The 23,170-nt window shown below is 47.2% G+C and overlaps 2 protein-coding genes across 2 annotated transcripts; both read left to right on the top strand.

Annotated features, from left to right (window-relative positions):
* Nucleotides 1-972: 972 nt before the first annotated feature.
* Nucleotides 973-4,455, top strand: LOC123403756 (benzaldehyde dehydrogenase, mitochondrial-like). The gene is made up of 8 exons (XM_045097669.1): nt 973-1,080; nt 2,020-2,166; nt 2,262-2,404; nt 2,495-2,968; nt 3,057-3,230; nt 3,322-3,459; nt 3,571-3,770; nt 3,868-4,455. The coding sequence occupies exons 1-8, from the start codon at nt 999-1,001 to the stop codon at nt 4,139-4,141; spliced, it is 1,632 nt and encodes a 543-aa protein (XP_044953604.1). The 5' UTR covers nt 973-998; the 3' UTR covers nt 4,142-4,455.
* Nucleotides 4,456-19,376: 14,921 nt separating this feature from the next.
* Nucleotides 19,377-22,859, top strand: LOC123403743 (benzaldehyde dehydrogenase, mitochondrial-like). The gene is made up of 8 exons (XM_045097655.1): nt 19,377-19,484; nt 20,424-20,570; nt 20,666-20,808; nt 20,899-21,372; nt 21,461-21,634; nt 21,726-21,863; nt 21,975-22,174; nt 22,272-22,859. The coding sequence occupies exons 1-8, from the start codon at nt 19,403-19,405 to the stop codon at nt 22,543-22,545; spliced, it is 1,632 nt and encodes a 543-aa protein (XP_044953590.1). The 5' UTR covers nt 19,377-19,402; the 3' UTR covers nt 22,546-22,859.
* The last annotated feature ends 311 nt before the right edge of the window (nt 22,860-23,170 follow it).

Here is a 23,170-nt window from a genome sequence, read left to right as displayed (position 1 = left end):
ATCCAGCCCGATCCAGCAACCCCACATCCAGCAGCTCAGAGTTTGCTGCGCGTGCAAGCCGGCGCACCAAATATGCTGCGCGCGATAGCGTTTTTAAACGCGTGTCCAAAATTTTTTAGCGCGCGCACTGTTTTGCAGCGTCTGTTGGAGCTGTCCAGCGCAGAAAAAAACGAATCTTTCAACGCGCGGAGCAGTCTTTGGATGATTGGAGATGCTCTTAAACAGGCCCACAAGAAATGCAACCGTCAAAGGAGATCACCATTACCCTTCCACTGGCCACTTCCACTAGCCTCAGAGTGCAAGGCCAAGGAGGATATATACGAATATGTCTATGCTTAACCGGTTATGCGCCTAACCCCAATCCATGCTGTTGCTGCTTTATGGGGATGCGTGTTTTTTGCATGTGCTTCTCTCTCTTCCTGTGCACTCTGATGCAAGCATGCTTATTTTATCTACCCTGCCTCCTCTAAATCCATCACTTTTCATTTTCTTGGAACAATTTAGATGGCTCATATGTTTAAGACCAAAATTCCATTTTTGAAACTTTTTACATATTTGAACTACTCACGCCGAGCTCTTTAGAACAAAATCAATCTTGGATACATTTGAAACACATTTATTTTTGAAACAGTAAAGAACTTTTTGAATATTAGGTGTATACTTTGTTAGAAATATGAAAGAACTTTCTCAGAGTTTTTTTCTGAAACCAAAGAACTTTGTTAATATGGTGTTCGAACTTTGTCATAAGAATTAGAAGAACTTTATATACACAGTCGTGATGAATGCAGCAACTCCTGACAAAGAATATAAAATACTGTACCATGGGTTGCATGGCTGTCAGAATGATGGGCCATATGTATTGGACATCATGTATGATGAGCGGCAGGGATTCGCGTTGCGGCGCGCAAAGCGTTAGGAAAAATCCACGTCCGGATATATACACCTCCATTGCCGACCACTTCCCGTGCAGTAGATCACTTGCTGTGACAGGGTTAGCCATGGCCGCAAGGAGGGCCGCTTCGTCCTTCCTCTCACGCCGCCTCCTCGCACGGCGTCCTGCCGGTTCTCTTCTCGGAGCAGGTGACCACCTCCTCTTGCTTGGATCTTGGACTGTTGCACCGCTTGCTTTAGGTCTTGATTTCTGTTTCTCCCTTGGTGCTTGATCTTCACTCTCCATGATACTGAAGCAACAACTAGACATGCTTCAACGATGACGTGGGTGGTGTTCTGTGTTAGAGTGGTCAGGACGTTCGATCATCAGTGGCTAATCGTCAAGAGCACTGCATTGGCGGATGCGTTAGGATTTTGTTTTTGTTTTCTGTTTGGTGCCTCATCTATCATCTGCGGGAATCGACTGGTTCATCGTTGAGCGAAGATGATTGGGGTCACTGTACATTTTGGCTCAGTGAAGTTCCTTGGCGTTCTCTATTTGTCTTTCCCATATCATGACCCATATTTCTGTTTCGTTTTGTGTGGTACTTGTGATATGACCAGTGATGTCACCAATGACACCAAAGTTCGCTGGAGCTTTCCTCCCAAAGTGGTGCTGATTGCTGAAGATGAGGTTTCCCAGTCCAATCCTTATCGAAAAACTAGCATGAGCCAAAAGTAGTTAGGCTGCGCGCAGTACGTTTTTCCCGTTATGTTTGTTTCCAACTCGGGTGCCATGCTGTGATGCCTCTCCCCTGCGAAGATCACACCCCCATCGTGCGCCAACAGACAAGCAAGTTCCTCGGTGATGCGTACCCATGCACGGTGTTGCTTATGTTGAAGTGTACTCATGTGTGACAGTTAAAATAAAATGATTCACCTATGCGTATGTTAACTTTCTAGAACACCTGAATAATTCCTAGAGTACATAGTAAAAAAGATTCACTAGTAGGAGCATTTACACGTGTTAATTTTCTGAATAGGAGTACTTGAGTAACTTTATGATGGAGCACCCTGCTTTTGCAATTTTCAACTTGTGATACACTCGTATACGCAGCTGCATTGAACATGCTGTGTGCCTGCATACAGACAATGCACGGCGCTTTTTGCCCGGAGCCGTTTACAGGTTCAGCACCGCAGCGGCCGCCACCGCCGACGAGGAGCCGATCAAACCCCCCGTGGAGGTGAAGTACACGCAGCTCCTCATCAACGGCAACTTCGTCGATGCAGCATCTGGTACGTACGTACACTACTCGGACCGAATGAACTGCACCGAACCACCATGCCTCCCCGGCCGTAGCGCACCAAAATGTGCACCGTTTTTCCTCTAGGGCGGACGTTCCCGACGGTGGACCCCCGCACCGGCGAGGTCATTGCCCGCGTGGCCGAGGGCGACGCCGAGGACATCAACCGCGCCGTCGCCGCCGCCCGCAGGGCCTTCGACGAGGGCCCCTGGCCGAGGATGACCGCCTACGTACGTTGCTGTTCACGCCTGGTGCGTACCTTGAAAACAGAGGCAGGATAGCTCATCATGTCTTGGAATGGTACGCGTGTGGGCATGCAGGAGCGGTGCCGGGTGCTGCTGCGGTTCGCGGACCTGATTGAGCAGCACAACGACGAGATCGCGGCGCTGGAGTCGTGGGACGGCGGGAAGCCGCTGGAGCAGTCGGCGGGCGCGGAGGTGCCCATGGCGGCGCGGTGCATGCGGTACTACGCCGGGTGGGCGGACAAGATCCACGGCATGGTGGTGCCGGCCGACGGCCCGCACCACGTCCAGGTGCTGCGCGAGCCCATCGGCGTGGCTGGCCAGATCATCCCCTGGAACTTCCCACTGCTCATGTTCGCCTGGAAGGTCGGCCCTGCGCTCGCCTGCGGGAACGCCGTCGTGCTCAAGACCGCCGAGCAGACGCCGCTCTCCGCGCTCTACGTCGCCAGCCTCCTCCACGAGGCCGGGCTCCCGGAGGGCGTCCTCAACGTCGTCCCCGGCTTCGGCCCCACGGCCGGCGCCGCGCTGTGCAGCCACATGGGCGTCGACAAGGTGATCACGTAACCTGCGCTTGGAACGGCTCGACGACCATCTTGGTGATTGAGTAAAGAGCTAACACCAATGTTCATTGTGCTCATAGCTTGCGTTCACCGGATCGACTGGCACTGGCAAGATTATTCTCGAGTTGGCGGCGAGGAGCAACCTCAAGCCGGTGACGCTGGAGCTCGGCGGCAAGTCTCCGTTCATCGTCATGGACGACGCCGATGTCGACCAGGCCGTCGAGCTGGCGCACCGCGCAATCTTCTTCAACCAGGTCTTATGTCCATCTCAAGTACTAACAGAGCATATATATACATCAGAACTCTGAGATGTCTGTCCTAATTCGTGGTCTGCACGCGTGACAGGGGCAATGCTGCTGCGCTGGGTCTCGCACGTTCGTGCACGAGAGCGTGTACGACGAGTTCGTGGAGAAGTCCAAGGCTCGCGCCCAGCGGCGTGTCGTCGGCGACCCCTTCAAGAAAGGTGTCGAGCAGGGACCTCAGGTAGGTTAGGTTACGTACACACCCATATGACACTCTTCATTTCATTTCAGCCGGTCACGTCGTCGATCCTAACTCGTAGAGCTGCTGGAATCGTCCGTGTCTTTACATCAGATCGATGGCCAGCAGTTCAAGAAGATCCTGGGCTACGTCAAGTCGGGCGTCGACAGCGGCGCCACCCTCGTGACCGGCGGCGACAGGCTAGGCAGCAGGGGCTTCTACGTCCAGCCGACTGTCTTCGCCGATGTCGAGGATGAAATGAAGATCGCCAAGGAGGAGATATTCGGGCCGATCCAGTCCATCCTCAAGTTCAGGTACAGTGGCCAGAACTTCGTGGCCACGAGACAGCGTTATCCATGTGACCACTGACCAGCAGTGACTGACGGTGCAAGCTGGGGTTTTGGTGTGCAGGGACGTGGGGGAGGTGGTGAGGAGGGCGAACGCGACGCAGTACGGGCTGGCGGCGGGTGTGTTCACGGGGAGCCTGGACACGGCGAACGCGGTGGCGCGGGCGCTGAGGGTGGGGACGGTGTGGGTGAACTGCTACGACGTGTTCGACGCGGCCATCCCCTTCGGCGGGTACAAGATGAGCGGCGTGGGGCGGGAGAAGGGACCCTACAGCCTCGGCAACTACCTCCAGACCAAGGCCGTCGTCGCGCCCCTCAGGGACCCCGCCTGGTTGTAGCGGCGGGGCATATCGTCGTCCTCCAACGATACCGATAGGAGGCGGAAAGGGCACCGACAACAACGCCGGCGAACTCTTAAGCCTGCCTTTGAATAAACGGCGTCGTCAGTTTCTGGCTTACTAGTTCCAAATTGTGTTTGGCGCTGCCAGTTTGGACCGGAATTCTGGCTGGAGCGGCCCCCGTACTGATCTTATCTTGGATGGCATTGCTTCGAATCTTACATTCTTAAAAGTGATCTCTATTTTCTAAACGTGTAAAGTATCCATGCCAACGTTTCACTAAGCAATGCATTTAACTCTTTTCTTCGACTAAATCATGCAAAAGCTGTCACACAAACCAGTCATGCACTTAACTTATACATTGCAATCATTTTTCATTACTCTATGCATGTAACATTGTCACATCTATATTCATGTTAGTCATCATTCATATTTTTTAAAATTATACTAAGCTTGAGACAATTATTTTGGGACGAAGGAAGTACATTCTTAAGAAATTAATCCCAATTCTTTCGACATGTAAAGTCTTTATCTCAGTGTCTCATTAAATGGCTAAACAATGCATTTAAGTATTCTCTCACTAAGTCATGCAAATTTTGCCACATAAATAAGTCATGCATTTAACTTATAAATTACAATTATTTTTGCATTAGCCTATGCATGTAACGCTGTCGCATTATATATTCTCATTTTTCACATTTTTGTTCAAAATAACATTTTTAAAATTTAAATCAAAAGTATTTAATTCTATTTTATTCATGCATTAGACGTTTCACATTTTTTTTAAAATTTTCAAGCTTGTATTTTTTTTCATTACATCTTGACATGCATTCATGTCAACTCAGCTATCATGCCATATCAGCAAGCATGCACTAAACTACTGAATTTCCAAGCTCTATCGCGATGCCTTGTGCCATCACTTATGTTTTCACTTGTTTATTTCTTTGCTTTAATTTATTAGCCGTGAGTCCATTATCTCCTCCATGCAAAAAAAAAGGAGCTGAACCGGTTGGCTATTCAGGGGGTGTTTGTTTCCAGGGACTTTTTGCTGTAGGGACTAAAAAAAGTCTTAAAAAGACTCATGTGAAACAAACAGGAGGGACTTTTAGGGACTAAAAGGGGTATTTTGGACTATTTGGAGAAGTCCCTATGGGAGGGTCTTTTTGGGACTTTTTTGGCACTTTTTCCAACAATGCCCCTACTTTTAGCATGTCATTTAATAACTACTACTACATTACTAAGGGTAACATGGTCTTTTTACATGTCATTTAATGACCTCTAGTCCCTATTTAGTCCCTGGAAACAAACGGGTAGAGACTAGGGACTTTTAAGTTGATACTAAAAAAAGTCCCGGGACTTCTGAAACAAACAGGGCCTCACATCCCCACTATCTCACTGAAAGTTAATTTCTCCACGAAACAAGTCTACGGGTAAGAGCTGAATGCATGACTTCATTCCTTCATAACATGTCCTTCTCACATGAGTTCTTCTAATATACTCCCTCCGTCCGGAAATACTTGTCCTACAAAAATAAAATGGATGTATCTATAACTAAAATAAGTCTAGATACATCCATTTTTATAGCCACATTCTATGCTGCTGCGATGGTGGCGGTGGCCACAACTAGGCAATAGGTATAAGATTACGTCCCCTAGCGTAGCTAGGGTTTCCAACTCCTTACGGCGAATCCCCGCCATAAGTCCACCCCGTGCCGGCGGCCGGCGAGAACCTGCAGCTACCCTCGCATCCCATCGCCTACCACCTCGCCCCTCCCGTCCCTCGCATCCCATCGCCTCCCACCTCGCACCTTCCGTTCCGCCTCCCCCTCGCCATAGCAGAGTTCCCCCGCGTCTTCCGATCTACATGCGATAACGATGGCTACTTCACCTTCCGTTGGTGTTTTTGGCAATTCCCAAGGGAAAGATGACGACCTTGGTGATTTCTTCGGGAAACTTGACCTCCACGAAGATGAGTTCGATGATGTCGTCGTGGAGGAGGAAGCTCCTGAACTTCTGGAGGAAATCCGCTGGATTGCCCTCGCTAGGGTTCATACCCCCAAGCTGTTCAGCCAAACCGCGTTCTACAAGGATATGCGAGCAGCTTGGAACTGCTCGCAGCAGGTCCGGTTCCGTCCCATCGGACCAAATCTCTTCGTGGTGCAGGTGTATTGTTTGGGCGACTGGGATCGCATCATGCAACAAGGGCCTTGGCTCTTCAGCAACATGGCTGTTATGATTGCACCGTACGATGGATTTACGCGGGCAGAGAACGTTCCAATGTTCAACATGCCCATATGGCTGCAAATTCACAAATTGCTAGATGGCTATTGCCGGCATGATCTGATTGTCAAACTACTGCGATCGGCTGGAGAGGTTCTGGAAACTCGGATCAATGGGAATTCACGAGGTGACTACGTGCGAGTAAGAATCAACCATGACATCAGGAAGCCATTAACTAAATTTGTGAGCATTGTCAAGGACAAGATGCGCCACATATTTGCTGTCCGATACGAGAAACTTGCAAGATTCTGAAGTGCATGTGGAGTAATAGGTCACGAGCATAAGGAATGTGGTGATGGGGTTTTTGTAGAGAAGGATCTAAAATTTGGTGCCTACCTGTATGCGGATCAACCTGCCCGTGCCCGTTCAGAGAGGGTATATACACATGAAAGCAAAATCTCTCCAACTTCTGTTGTGGCAACACAAGCAGCTACGCCCCCTGGGACAGTTCATGTACAACAAAATCCTAGCCCTCTTCCGATGGACCAACTCACCGATATGGACCTGGATAAACTCTCTCGGAAGAGGTTGATGAATTCTAAGGCTGTTACCATGCAAGTTGTTGTTGAGGATATTGCCGTAAGGGATGGGATCATGTTATTGACCGATAAACCCTCGGACGCCCCTGATGAAAGTAGTGTTGCTGGGTGTAGTAAACGAGCAAAGGTGGGTACTGACTCAAACTTGGCGGGCTCCAAATAGGAGTGTCGCCCGTCCCAATGAGTCACTTGTTCTGGAACTATCGGGGGGTGGGGAACCGCCGGACAGTTCGCGAAGTTAGGGCTCTTGTAAAAGCCCATTCCCCGCGCTTGGTCTTTCTTGCGGAGACGCGACAGCCAAGTGCAAAGGTTGAGACTCTGAGATGGAAACTAGGACTAAAAGGTTTCTGCGGTGTCGATTCTGATGGCCGTGGCGGAGGTCTTGCGCTATTATGGGATGAATCACTAACAGTCACAGTACTTGAGTCATGCAGCAGGTTTATAGATGTCGTGGTGCTAGATCAAGGAGTGGGAACAACGTGGCAATCTACCTTTGTGTATGGTGAGCCCAGGGTTGAAAACCGTCAGCGTATGTGGGATCATCTGGTGAGACAGAATAACACATCGGCCTTGCCATGGGTACTATGCGGTGACTTTAACGAGGCTATGTGGCAACACGAACACTTCTCCAACACTAGCAGGGCTGAGAACCAGATGATGGCATTTAGGGATGCTCTTCAACTTTGTGAAGTGGTGGATCTAGGCTTTATGGGCGCGCCCTATACATTCGACAATGGCCAACTGGGACAAGGTAATGTCCGTGTCCGTCTAGACCGGGCATGTGCCTGTGATGACTGGTGGGAACTCTTCCCTTATGCTAGGGTGCAGCACCTTGTCTCCCCTAGATCAGATCATTGCCTTATAGTGATGATCCTAGATTCAACTGAGGATCGACAGCGCAAGGGTACCCCCAAAGTATGAGATTATGTGGGAGCGTGACCACAAACTCCCGGAGCTTATTTCACAAACATGGGCCAAGGTACGGTCTGGTGGAGACCTGGGCAATGTGTCCACTTCTCTAAGCTCGGTCATGAGTGCCTTACGCCGATGGAGCAAAGCAAACTTTGGGCAGGTGAAAAAACAGATCGAGGCACTACGTAAAGAGCTTGAGAACTTGCAACTAGCTAATGCTGACCGTCTCTTACTACGTATGAAAATGCAAAAACTTGATGAACTCCTGTATAGAGAAGAGATGATGTGGTTGCAACGGAGCAGAATATCATGGTTTAAAGAAGGGGATCGTAACACAAAATACTTTCACCGTCAAGCTGTCTGGAGGGCAAGGAGAAACAATACCCGTAGACTACAAAAGGAGGATGGTTCCTGGTGTCATTCTCCTACAGAGATGGAACGTATGGCTGCGTCTTACTTCAAGGAATTATACACTAAGGACCCCACCCTCAATCCGAACCCCGTTCTGGATACCCTTGGTCAGAAAGTCTCCCCTGAAACAAATGATCGGTTGTTAGCCCCGTTTACAGATCAGGAAATTTCAGATGCTCTCTTCCAGATTGGCCCCTTAAAAGCACCCGGTCCGGACGGCTTTCCGGCAAGGTTTTTCCAAAGGAATTGGGGATGTCTAAAAGAGGATATAGTGGCTGCAGTGCATTGGTTTTTTTAGACTGGACAAATGCCCTTGGGTGTCAATGATACTAGTATTGTTCTTATTCCAAAAGTCCAACACCCGGCCACCTTGAAAGATCTACGGCCTATATCCCTCTGCAACGTAATCTACAAGGTGGTCTCTAAATGTCTGGTGAACAGGTTGAGGCCGTGCTTGACGGATTTGATCTCTGAAAACCAAAGTGCTTTCATCCCAGGGAGATTGATTTCAGACAACTCCCTTATTGCATTCGAATGCATTCACCACATCCAAACTAATACTGGGAATTTAGAGTTCTGTGCCTACAAACTTGATCTATCCAAAGCATATGACAGAGTGGACTAGGATTATTTGGAAGGAGCTCTATTGAGATGGGGTTTTGCCGCACGTTGGGTCTCTCTTATTATGGTTTGTGTCCGATCAGTCAAGTTCTCTGTCAAGTTTAATGGACGATTGCTGCAACAATTCATTCCCACACGCGGTATTCGTCAAGGTGATCCCCTATCTCCCTTCTTGTTCCTTTTTGTGGCGGATTCATTATCTTCATTACTGCATAAGGTTGTACAACAAGATGGGCTGGAGGCGCTCCAAATCTTCCGAAGAGCACCGGCTGTGTCACATCTCCTTTTTGCGGATGATTCATTGCTTTTCTTCCGAGCAAATCTCGAGAATGCAACAATGGTCAAGGGTGTCTTGAACACTTATGCCTCAGCGACGGGTCAACTTATTAACCCTTCAAAGTGTTCCATCCTTTTTCATGACAACTGTGCTCCTCAAGTGGCTGATGAGGTAAAGCTTGTCCTCCAAATCACACAACAAGCATTTGAGCCAAAGTATCTCGGCCTCCCTGTGCCGGAAGGTCGCATGCATAAGGGATGTTTTGAATCTTTACAAGCTAGGGTAAGCAAAAGTCTAATTGAATGGAGTGAACGTTATTCCTCATACTCGGGCAAGGAAGTGCTTATTAAAGCAGTGGCGCAAGCTATTCCAGTATATGTCATGAGCATCTTTAAACTCCCGGTGGCAGTGTGCGATGAACTATCAAGAATAATGCTATAGTTCTGGTGGGGTGTTGAGAATGGAAAAAGGAAAATGGCCTGGGTAGCTTGGGATCGACTTTCTCTTCCAAAATCCCGTGGTGGTCTGGGTTTTAGAGATATGCAGGCCTACAATCAAGCTCTCCTTGCAAAGCAAGCATGGCGGCTCATCACCACTCCCGATTCCTTATGTGCTCGGCTTTTTAAAGCAAAATACTACCCCAATGGTAACCTAGTGGACACCGTCTTCCCTGCTAACTCTTCGGCAGTATGGAAAGGTATAGAACACGGACTCGCCCTTGTCAAAAAAGGTATGTTATGGAGGGTAGGAAACAGTGAACATATTCGGGTTTGGAGAGACCCTTGGATTCCACGAGGGCCACCTTTCACGCCTATTCTTCCGAAAAGAACATGTCGGCTCACAAAGGTTAAGGACTTCCTCGATGTTCGTGGGAATTGGAAGACTGAACTGCTGCAACAATTTTTCTGTCAAGTAGATGTGGCATCCATCACAAAGATCCGTACTTCGGTGCACCAATTGGATGATTTTATTGCTTGGCCATGGGACAAATCTGGAAATTTTACGGTAAAATCTGCTTACCACCTAGCTATGACCACATGTTGGAACCAGCTGAGTCCTGGTGCAACCTCCTCTGCTCCTACGGGTGACCGCTCTATGTGGAAGCTAATTTGGAAAATCGCAGCTCCCCCAAAGTTGCGACACTTCACGTGGCAGGTGATCTCTGGTTCCCTTCCTTCTTCGGCAGAGATGCACAGGCGCCATATGACTACCCAATCTACATGCCTCTTATGTGACCGCGATGTGGAATCATCATTTCATGCTCTCCTGGTTTGCCCGCATGCGGCTACCCTCTGGGACGCAATGCAGACAGTGTGGCCTTTACCTCCGCGTACGGACATCAAATGCACTGGCAAGGAGTGGCTGTTCCACTTCCTACTGGAGGTCCCGGAGTCTATTCTTAGCAGGATCACCATGGTCTTATGGAGGATATGGTACTTTAGGAATGAAGTTTTTCATGGCAAAACGGTACCCCCTCTTGATATATCCTGTTCTTTCCTGGCTAGCTACTATAACTCCTATAAGAACATATCATTGAGTGTGGAAGATACGGTGAAAGGGAAAACCCCAGTGATGGAACTTCTCCCTCCAACACCTGCACCCGTAAGAGTGGTGAAGAAGTGGCCGGTTCCAGATTCTAACATGGTGGCCTTATCTACTGATGGTTCCTTCAACCTCGAGGATGGAACAGCTGGTTCAGGGATGATCCTTAGAAATTGTCAAGGGGGTGTCATCTTTGCATCCTACCGGAAACTGTTCCAATGCAATGACGCGTTAGAGTCGGAGCTTGAAGCAATAAAAGAAGGGCTACAACTGGCTTTTACTCATGCCTCATCACCGGTGGTGCTGCAATCTGATTCGGCGATGGCTCTAAACATGATAGCTAGTGCTGGCACTACAACAAGAACCCCCTTTCAGCAACGCATTGATGTGTTGTTGTATGTCCATATAAGTGTTGCTAAGGCCTACACCAACGGATTAATATGTGTTGCCGTAGGTGGCGTTGGAAGGACCTACAACAACGTATATAAATGCGTTGGTAAACGGCATGAAAAAACGTTGCAGGCTGGCAACGTATATAACTAGATTCTAACAACACTTTGTATGTGTTGCTCGCTGCATTGTACAATAGGATTTCCAAATGGACACAACAGATCATTGCAACATATAGAGGTGTTGCTAAAGTTTATGAACTGCGATTCCATATATTGTTACCAGAATGATATGGTTAGTGCTGACAATACATGGAGCCACAATATAACAAACATAAAGGTCTCATATATTAATTTGACTTTGTTGCTTTACAAAGAACATGATCCAAAGGATGCAATGAGATACTAAAATAATAGCTAAGTCTGGACGTTTCAATCAACGCCTCAACCATTCTAAAACATAATGTTTGAAATATCCACACTAGAGATGACATCCTAAAACACTACGTAAGACCATCGAATAGGAGCCCCATTCTCCACCTTGCAATCAACATCTGGGCCATGCATTATCAATTTATCTTGGCAATCTACAATAATAAAGAAATGATATCAACAAGTTATTGTAGAGAAAACAAGGCTAAGAGTGGTAAAATTAAAGAAGGAAGAACATACAAAGGTTGAAGGCCATGCAATAATTAATCCTGCTGCATGACCAATAATGTTGACCTTTTTTAGAGGTCGTATCAACGGATCTGATTTTGCCAATGTATCATCAATTCGCACTGCCCAGAATTTATTACCAAGACGAACACCCTCAACTTTGTATTCTGGGTCAGTGCTTTGGAGTGTACCAAGAGCAACATTCTTGTTTGGATTTCCCAAGCTCTTCAAAAATACTATAGTGCCAATCTGTTCGTAAACGAGAAAACCATTTGTACTATAAGCAATTTGAAACATGCACATAATCATGTGTAACATAAACTTAATACCCATACATCTATCGAGTTGGCACCCATGCAATTTGTTGTACTGCATTGTTGTTTGTGTAGATATTTTATGGAACATCAGTATGCAATATACTTAAAGCCTAAGAACTGAAAGGGAGAATAATAAGATTTAGAAGATGTATGTCATACATTGGCATTCTTTGTTGCGTTACCTCCTCTTGACATTTTACTAATGCTCTGGCCACCATGCTAATGGCAAGATGCAAAATAATCAGAATAACTTAAGAAGGAAAAACTGAATATATATGTACACATGATGAATCACAATTAAATATTCATATATGTTGTCTACATCTATATATGTACACATGATGAATCACAATTAAATATTCATATATGTTGTCTACATCATTATGCAAAAGAAAGACTGAAATAACAATGTTATATATGTCAGACATCATTTCTAGCATGCGTACGCACTGGAAATGTGCAAAAAAAAAATCTTGATGCATGAGAGCAGAGATGCATTGTGAAAATAAGCTTTAGAAGATTAGAAGATATGCAGTGCAGTAACCTTATTTGCACTAGAGTTTTCCTTCTCTTGTTGCACATTTTCACCATGGATAGACGTATCTTTGTTCTGTGACAGAAGATATATCATAAGATTTGGAAGAATTGTAATAAACATTCCTACCAGAACGTTTCAATAGGCCGAGCTCCCAGAACGTTTCAATAGGCCGAGCTCCCAGAACGTTTGGAAAGAGACGGTACTCAAATATGTCCAGGAAGCACTGCAGGCCCTTGAAGGCCTGAATACCCACTCGAGATAGTGGCAGATTTTCCCATACCATGACAATGGTTTTGCCTTACTCATTCAGACGCAACTCGAAACGGGAAACCAAACTTGAAACTATTTCGAAGGCATGGTACTAATCATACAAAGCCCATGTGTATCCATGGCATGAATTTTTTATTAACCTATATGTGTATTTCCAGGCTACCCTGTGGAACAACGTGGTTTACGAACTTAGGATCTCAGATGTATGCGAAGCTGCATTCTGCCTGTCTCCCTAGCAGCATGCAGAAACTATGGCTTCGATATTACCGTGTTTCATGGTTCACTATGCTAAGCTCAAGAATGAACCGGTGGTCCTCCTGTTGCGGTTAAAATCCTGGTAATCGTCGTGTAAGATGTAGCTTGTATGGTAAATTTCTAAATCCCTCAAAAGAGCAGATTGTGTTCCACCGGGTGAGTGATGAGACACCTGATAATCATAATCATGTAGCCAGCAGCCGTGCAAGTACATCGCCTGCATGTGCATGAACCGAATCACCCGGCTACCAAGCAAGCAGAGACTTGGGTGATCCGTCGTCATGTTTTCTACGGCTACTTCTCCTATGCACGGTCAGTGCATCTTGATGCTACTTCCAAATGATCATGTGTCCCGAGTTGTTATCCTGTTCTAAATGACGTGCCTCTCGCAATCCTAACGCCCTATAACTATTGTGTGCCACGGCTCATCTCCACATAAAAGTGTCTTGAGCCATAGAACAGATACACGTCCTGACTGAGCCGCCCACTAAATTTCAAACGTCCACCACGCAGCGCTCTAGGGATCGCACCGTACACCATATCATACCGTATTTCCCGTTCTCGAGTCAGTTCTAGCGCCCACGCCATAACAGTTCATCGGGATGCCCAGTTCCATGCCCAAAATTCAAATCAAATATAATGAAACAAAACACCCCGAGGAATGTTGTTGGTATGGACGGTACCCGTGGATTCGACTTGCAGTGGAGTGTGATAGATTGGTGGAGGGGGAGTAAAAACTTTACTATTCTCTTTGGGAACCACCTATAATCTATCTAGCATGGAAGATATTGAGATCTCTTAATTGTTATGTTGAAAATGAAAGCATACCACCCAAATTTTTTATTCATCCTTGGTTTAAAAGCTCGAGCTCTGGCACCTCTCTAAATCAATGCTTCCCTGTGCGAAGGGCCTATCTATTTTACTTTACTATTGAGCCATCCTCTTCTTATAAAAGGGCACTAGTTAGAGAGCACCTCCATCATTTGTATGCTTTGTTATTAATTGATATTGAGTATGAGTATGACTGGATCTCTTTTACCATGAATTACAATGTCTAGTCAGTCCTACTTCTTCGGAGGTGCTCTGCATTTATGTTTTGCGGTCTCACAAAGGGCTAGCGAGCTACCAGTTTATCATATTGTATTATGATTGTTTTAATAAAATTATTGTCATCCGAGACTTATTATTATTGCTCACTAGTTGATTATGCCATTGATATAAGTAAATATGAGACCTAAATGTTATTGTGAATGTGGTTAGTCTATAATCTTAGCTGAAGATGTGAACATCAGTTAGACATATTTACGACAACAAGATCAAACAGAGTTTGTAAAAGTTTTTCTTTATCATTTTCAGTTTATCAACTGAATTGCTTGAGGACAAGCAAAGGTTTAAGCTTGGGGGAGTTGATATGTCTCCAACGTATCTACTTTCCAAACTCTTTTGCCCTTGTTTTGGACTCTAATTTGCATGATTTGAATGGAACTAACCCGGACTGACGGTGTTTTCAGCAGAATTGCCTTGGTGTTATTTTTGTGCAGAAATAAAAGTTCTCGAATTGACCTGAAAGTTTACGGAGAATATTTTTGGAATTAATAAAAAATATTTGTGAAAGAATCAACCGGAGAGGGGCCACCACGTGACCACAAGCCTACACAGCGCGCCCCTAGCTTGTGGGGCCCCTCTGGCTCCTCCGACCTCGTTTCCACTTCTATATATTCCTATCCGGGGAGAAAAAATTGGGAGAGAAGAGTTCATCGTGTTTTACGATACGGAGCCGCCGCCACCTCCTGTTCTTCCTCGGGAGGGCAAATCTGGAGTCTGATTTGGGCTCCGGAGAGGGGAAATCGACGCCATCGTCATCACCAATCATCCTTCATCACCAATTTCATTATGCTCTCCGCCGTTCATGAGTAATTCCATCGTAGACTTGCTGGATCGTGATGGGTTGGATGAAATCTATCATGTAATCGAGTTAGTTTTGTTAGGGTTTGATCCCTAGTATCCACTATGTTATGAGATTGATGTTGCTGTGACTTTGCTATGCCTAATGCTTGTCACTAGGGCCCGAGTGCCATGATTTCATTTGAACCTATTATGTTTTCATGAATATATATGTGTTCTTGATCCTATATTGCAAGTTATAGACACCTATTACGAGTTATGATCAGCATCCCCCCGGGGTGACAATAACTGGGATTCTTTCTGGTGATTACCGTAGTTTGAGGAGTTCATGTATTCACTAAGTGCTCATGCTTTGGTCTGGTTCTCTATTAAAAGGATGCCTTAATATCCCTTAGTTTCCATTAGACCATGGGAGGGTAGGACAAAAGATGTCACAGAAGTTCTTTTTCATAAGCATGTATGACTATATATGGAATACATGTCTACATTTCATTGATGAATTGGCGCTAGTTGTGTACCACCCTATGTTATGACTGTTGCATGATGAATGCCATCCGACATAATTATGCATCACTGATCCATTGCCTACGAGCTTTCCACATATTGATTTTTGCTAAGTTACATTCCGTCGCTATTGTTACAATCACTACAAAACTGCTACTGTCACATTTGCCACCGTTACCATTACTTCCATACTACTTTGCTACTAAATACTTTGTTGCAGATATTAAGTCTTTCAGGTGTGGTTGAATTGACAACTCAGCTGCTAATACTCGAGAATATTCTTTGGCTCCCCTTGAGTCGAATCAATAAATTTGGGTTGAATACTCTACCCTCGAAAACCGTTGCGATCCCCTATACTTGTGGGTTATCAGTGACCCCCTCCGTGATCGTGTTCCTTTCCGAAACGGGCTCTAGATTGGATTTCGTGGCACTGGAACTTGCGGCCAGTGAAAAAAAATCGTCGACTCCTCTAGGGTTTTCTGAATATTGGGGTATTCACAGAGCTCAAAGGCGGTGGAGGAGCCGCCCGTGGGACCCACTAGACACCAGGCCACGCTAGGGGCCTCTGGCACGCCCTGATGTCTAGTTCCTCCTGGGCCTCGTGTGCTTCTCAATCTTTGTCCCAAGTTTTCTTTTGGTCCAAAAAAAGTCTCCATAAAGTTTCGTGGCAATTGGACCTCATCTAATATGGGTTGTTTACGAAGGAAAAAACAGAAACTAAGAGTAGGCACTATGTCAATAGGTTAGTACCAAAAATGATATAAAGTTGCTATAAAATGATCATAAAACATCGAAGAATGATAATATATAGGCATCTTATTAGTCCGAGTTGGTGTCAAAAATTATAGATACGTTGGAGACGTGTCAAGGGGCGTAGGGGCAAGGATATATATAGGCATCTTATTAGTACGAATTGATGTCTAAAATCGGGATTGAAGAGAGACCTTTAGTCTCGGTTGGAGATACCAACCAGGAGTAAAGCAGTTGCGCCAAGAGCGAGGCCCTTTAGTCCCGGTTGGTGTCTGGAACCGGGACTAAAGGTCCTAGTCCAATCGGGATGGATGCGTGCAGAGGCCCGACTAGCGTCCTAGCCGCTCGAACCGGGATTGATGCTCACATTATTCCCGGTTCATAACAAGACCGAGAATAATGCTCTGATCTAGCCAGAACCAAAGCCCTGATTTCTTCTAGTGTAGTATGGATATTGTTATGGTGCCCTGGTGTGCACTGCTTGGCATCGGGGATCGACTTGGGATGTATTTATCATGGATATCAATGGCGACACAACACGACTGTGCTTGGCACGACTCGGTCGGGTAGAAGACCGTGTCGGACGACAAGGGCATCATCCCACGTCCTCTCCAAGAAACACATACAAACATGTGAGATATGTGCCTCAAACTAATTGAGAGTTGTGAGCCTATCGACACCTCTCGTCCGGATCCAACTACCTAGGATGCTAGACCGGCGGTGGACGTGCTGGCTCAATGTCGAGGCATGACAAAAGATGTTGTTGGGTAGAGAAAGAGGATGGTCATGTCGTGGCGAGGAGACGAGGGGGCGGGCGACGACGACGTGGAAGGGGGGAAGAGGGAGGCATGTGCTTAGCCATGACGTGGAGGGAGGGTTCTTGGGAGAGATGGTAGCAATGATGCATGGCGGGACATGAGATCTAACGACACCCGTTGGCTGGCGGGGGCAGTGGGAGGCGGTTGTGCAGTGAGTGAGTGAGAGGAATGACTGTTTTTTCCTTCAAGAATAGGAGAAAGGAGCAGCTGCTACACAATGACAGAAATGCCACATAGCTTAGCAAGTCTTCTTTAGAAAAAGTATCATTCAAGTGATCTATTTTTATGGGCTATCATTTCTAGCTCGTTAAAATCGGGATGCGACTCACATTGTACCATACAAATTAAGCTAAAGACAACATTTCTCACATTCTATTGAAATATTTTAAACTCATCAAATATATCTAAGTTTGCAACAAATAATTAGTTAGATCATTGCTCTCTATGTACACAACTTTCTACTATGTCTTTTATCATCTTACAACATCAAAAGTGAAGTGGATTTCAAATACTTTTTAATTGTTATGGGCTATCATTAATATACATGCAAAATTTGACATGCACTCTGTCTATATATGCAACTCACAATTTTTTTATGACCCGTGGCAAAGCACGGGCACCCTACTAATATAGCTGGTGTCCGTGTCGAAAAGTGCGTGAAGAGGTCGAGCTCCATTGAACTCTTTACATTTTTTCTAGCGACAATATATTTTCACACCACAAAAAAATCTGAAAAATATATAAATGCAGACACTTATTTGTCGTATACGTGTATAAAATTTCATGAACATATACATTCATATGTATTGTAAAAAAGACAAATACACATATGAAAATGGGCTTTTCCTTTATTGTATTTGGACCAAATATTTCTCTTTTTTGTGTAGCATGCAACTTAGTAGATGAAATTTTATACATACTTGAAGAATATGCATATGTATTTGTAGAAAAGTTTGACATTTTTTGAAACTTTTAAATATATTTTGATTTGTTTTTACAAAACGGGCTTCATGTAGCCCGGCCTATGCAACGTCACACTCTGTCCGTGTCTCGTTTTTTGTTCTCACCTCCTCCCTGTTTGCTGCGCCAGCAACCGCAATCAGTCACACGAAGCCCGTAGTCCAAGCGTAGGAACACTTGTGCACTTGCTTCTTAGAGCATCTCCAACGGTAGCCCAAAAATCTGCGCCCAACAATTTTTTTAGCGCGTTACTGTAGCACTTTTAAAGCGCGGGGACCGAAGCATCTCCAACAGACGCGTGCTAGTGCGGCGCCCCATCCAGCCCGATCCAGCAACCCCACATCCAGCAGCTCAGAGTTTGCTGCGCGTGCAAGCCGGCGCACCAAATATGCTGCGCGCGATAGCGTTTTTAAACGCGTGTCCAAAATTTTTTAGCGCGCGCACTGTTTTGCAGCGTCTGTTGGAGCTGTCCAGCGCAGAAAAAAACGAATCTTTCAACGCGCGGAGCAGTCTTTGGATGATTGGAGATGCTCTTAAACAGGCCCACAAGAAATGCAACCGTCAAAGGAGATCACCATTACCCTTCCACTGGCCACTTCCACTAGCCTCAGAGTGCAAGGCCAAGGAGGATATATACGAATATGTCTATGCTTAACCGGTTATGCGCCTAACCCCAATCCATGCTGTTGCTGCTTTATGGGGATGCGTGTTTTTTGCATGTGCTTCTCTCTCTTCCTGTGCACTCTGACGCAAGCATGCTTATTTTATCTACCCTGCCTCCTCTAAATCCATCACTTTTCATTTTCTTGGAACAATTTAGATGGCTCATATGTTTAAGACCAAAATTCCATTTTTGAAACTTTTTACATATTTGAACTACTCACGCCGAGCTCTTTAGAACAAAATCAATCTTGGATACATTTGAAACACATTTATTTTTGAAACAGTAAAGAACTTTTTGAATATTAGGTGTATACTTTGTTAGAAATATGAAAGAACTTTCTCAGAGTTTTTTTCTGAAACCAAAGAACTTTGTTAATATGGTGTTCGAACTTTGTCATAAGAATTAGAAGAACTTTATATACACAGTCGTGATGAATGCAGCAACTCCTGACAAAGAATATAAAATACTGTACCATGGGTTGCATGGCTGTCAGAATGATGGGCCATATGTATTGGACATCATGTATGATGAGCGGCAGGGATTCGCGTTGCGGCGCGCAAAGCGTTAGGAAAAATCCACGTCCGGATATATACACCTCCATTGCCGACCACTTCCCGTGCAGTAGATCACTTGCTGTGACAGGGTTAGCCATGGCCGCAAGGAGGGCCGCTTCGTCCTTCCTCTCACGCCGCCTCCTCGCACGGCGTCCTGCCGGTTCTCTTCTCGGAGCAGGTGACCACCTCCTCTTGCTTGGATCTTGGACTGTTGCACCGCTTGCTTTAGGTCTTGATTTCTGTTTCTCCCTTGGTGCTTGATCTTCACTCTCCATGATACTGAAGCAACAACTAGACATGCTTCAACGATGACGTGGGTGGTGTTCTGTGTTAGAGTGGTCAGGACGTTCGATCATCAGTGGCTAATCGTCAAGAGCACTGCATTGGCGGATGCGTTAGGATTTTGTTTTTGTTTTCTGTTTGGTGCCTCATCTATCATCTGCGGGAATCGACTGGTTCATCGTTGAGCGAAGATGATTGGGGTCACTGTACATTTTGGCTCAGTGAAGTTCCTTGGCGTTCTCTATTTGTCTTTCCCATATCATGACCCATATTTCTGTTTCGTTTTGTGTGGTACTTGTGATATGACCAGTGATGTCACCAATGACACCAAAGTTCGCTGGAGCTTTCCTCCCAAAGTGGTGCTGATTGCTGAAGATGAGGTTTCCCAGTCCAATCCTTATCGAAAAACTAGCATGAGCCAAAAGTAGTTAGGCTGCGCGCAGTACGTTTTTCCCGTTATGTTTGTTTCCAACTCGGGTGCCATGCTGTGATGCCTCTCCCCTGCGAAGATCACACCCCCATCGTGCGCCAACAGACAAGCAAGTTCCTCGGTGATGCGTACCCATGCACGGTGTTGCTTATGTTGAAGTGTACTCATGTGTGACAGTTAAAATAAAATGATTCACCTATGCGTATGTTAACTTTCTAGAACACCTGAATAATTCCTAGAGTACATAGTAAAAAAGATTCACTAGTAGGAGCATTTACACGTGTTAATTTTCTGAATAGGAGTACTTGAGTAACTTTATGATGGAGCACCCTGCTTTTGCAATTTTCAACTTGTGATACACTCGTATACGCAGCTGCATTGAACATGCTGTGTGCCTGCATACAGACAATGCACGGCGCTTTTTGCCCGGAGCCGTTTACAGGTTCAGCACCGCAGCGGCCGCCACCGCCGACGAGGAGCCGATCAAACCCCCCGTGGAGGTGAAGTACACGCAGCTCCTCATCAACGGCAACTTCGTCGATGCAGCATCTGGTACGTACGTACACTACTCGGACCGAATGAACTGCACCGAACCACCATGCCTCCCCGGCCGTAGCGCACCAAAATGTGCACCGTTTTTCCTCTAGGGCGGACGTTCCCGACGGTGGACCCCCGCACCGGCGAGGTCATTGCCCGCGTGGCCGAGGGCGACGCCGAGGACATCAACCGCGCCGTCGCCGCCGCCCGCAGGGCCTTCGACGAGGGCCCCTGGCCGAGGATGACCGCCTACGTACGTTGCTGTTCACGCCTGGTGCGTACCTTGAAAACAGAGGCAGGATAGCTCATCATGTCTTGGAATGGTACGCGTGTGGGCATGCAGGAGCGGTGCCGGGTGCTGCTGCGGTTCGCGGACCTGATTGAGCAGCACAACGACGAGATCGCGGCGCTGGAGTCGTGGGACGGCGGGAAGCCGCTGGAGCAGTCGGCGGGCGCGGAGGTGCCCATGGCGGCGCGGTGCATGCGGTACTACGCCGGGTGGGCGGACAAGATCCACGGCATGGTGGTGCCGGCCGACGGCCCGCACCACGTCCAGGTGCTGCGCGAGCCCATCGGCGTGGCTGGCCAGATCATCCCCTGGAACTTCCCACTGCTCATGTTCGCCTGGAAGGTCGGCCCTGCGCTCGCCTGCGGGAACGCCGTCGTGCTCAAGACCGCCGAGCAGACGCCGCTCTCCGCGCTCTACGTCGCCAGCCTCCTCCACGAGGCCGGGCTCCCGGAGGGCGTCCTCAACGTCGTCCCCGGCTTCGGCCCCACGGCCGGCGCCGCGCTGTGCAGCCACATGGGCGTCGACAAGGTGATCACGTAACCTGCGCTTGGAACGGCTCGACGACCATCTTGGTGATTGAGTAAAGAGCTAACACCAATGTTCATTGTGCTCATAGCTTGCGTTCACCGGATCGACTGGCACTGGCAAGATTATTCTCGAGTTGGCGGCGAGGAGCAACCTCAAGCCGGTGACGCTGGAGCTCGGCGGCAAGTCTCCGTTCATCGTCATGGACGACGCCGATGTCGACCAGGCCGTCGAGCTGGCGCACCGCGCAATCTTCTTCAACCAGGTCTTATGTCCATCTCAAGTACTAACAGAGCATATATATACATCAGAACTCTGAGATGTCTGTCCTAATTCGTGGTCTGCACGCGTGACAGGGGCAATGCTGCTGCGCTGGGTCTCGCACGTTCGTGCACGAGAGCGTGTACGACGAGTTCGTGGAGAAGTCCAAGGCTCGCGCCCAGCGGCGTGTCGTCGGCGACCCCTTCAAGAAAGGTGTCGAGCAGGGACCTCAGGTAGGTTAGGTTACGTACACACCCATATGACACTCTTCATTTCATTTCAGCCGGTCACGTCGTCGATCCTAACTCGTAGAGCTGCTGGAATCGTCCGTGTCTTTACATCAGATCGATGGCCAGCAGTTCAAGAAGATCCTGGGCTACGTCAAGTCGGGCGTCGACAGCGGCGCCACCCTCGTGACCGGCGGCGACAGGCTAGGCAGCAGGGGCTTCTACGTCCAGCCGACTGTCTTCGCCGATGTCGAGGATGAAATGAAGATCGCCAAGGAGGAGATATTCGGGCCGATCCAGTCCATCCTCAAGTTCAGGTACAGTGGCCAGAACTTCGTGGCCACGAGACAGCGTTATCCATGTGACCACTGACCAGCAGTGACTGACGGTGCAAGCTGGGGTTTTGGTGTGCAGGGACGTGGGGGAGGTGGTGAGGAGGGCGAACGCGACGCAGTACGGGCTGGCGGCGGGTGTGTTCACGGGGAGCCTGGACACGGCGAACGCGGTGGCGCGGGCGCTGAGGGTGGGGACGGTGTGGGTGAACTGCTACGACGTGTTCGACGCGGCCATCCCCTTCGGCGGGTACAAGATGAGCGGCGTGGGGCGGGAGAAGGGACCCTACAGCCTCGGCAACTACCTCCAGACCAAGGCCGTCGTCGCGCCCCTCAGGGACCCCGCCTGGTTGTAGCGGCGGGGCATATCGTCGTCCTCCAACGATACCGATAGGAGGCGGAAAGGGCACCGACAACAACGCCGGCGAACTCTTAAGCCTGCCTTTGAATAAACGGCGTCGTCAGTTTCTGGCTTACTAGTTCCAAATTGTGTTTGGCGCTGCCAGTTTGGACCGGAATTCTGGCTGGAGCGGCCCCCGTACTGATCTTATCTTGGATGGCATTGCTTCGAATCTTACATTCTTAAAAGTGATCTCTATTTTCTAAACGTGTAAAGTATCCATGCCAACGTTTCACTAAGCAATGCATTTAACTCTTTTCTTCGACTAAATCATGCAAAAGCTGTCACACAAACCAGTCATGCACTTAACTTATACATTGCAATCATTTTTCATTACTCTATGCATGTAACATTGTCACATCTATATTCATGTTAGTCATCATTCATATTTTTTAAAATTATACTAAGCTTGAGACAATTATTTTGGGACGAAGGAAGTACATTCTTAAGAAATTAATCCCAATTCTTTCGACATGTAAAGTCTTTATCTCAGTGTCTCATTAAATGGCTAAACAATGCATTTAAGTATTCTCTCACTAAGTCATGCAAATTTTGCCACATAAATAAGTCATGCATTTAAC

This window comes from Hordeum vulgare, chromosome 6H, assembly GCF_904849725.1.
Source record: "Hordeum vulgare subsp. vulgare chromosome 6H, MorexV3_pseudomolecules_assembly, whole genome shotgun sequence".
Classification (NCBI taxonomy): Eukaryota; Viridiplantae; Streptophyta; class Magnoliopsida; order Poales; family Poaceae; genus Hordeum; species Hordeum vulgare.
This window is presented reverse-complemented; position numbering and strand designations above follow the sequence as displayed.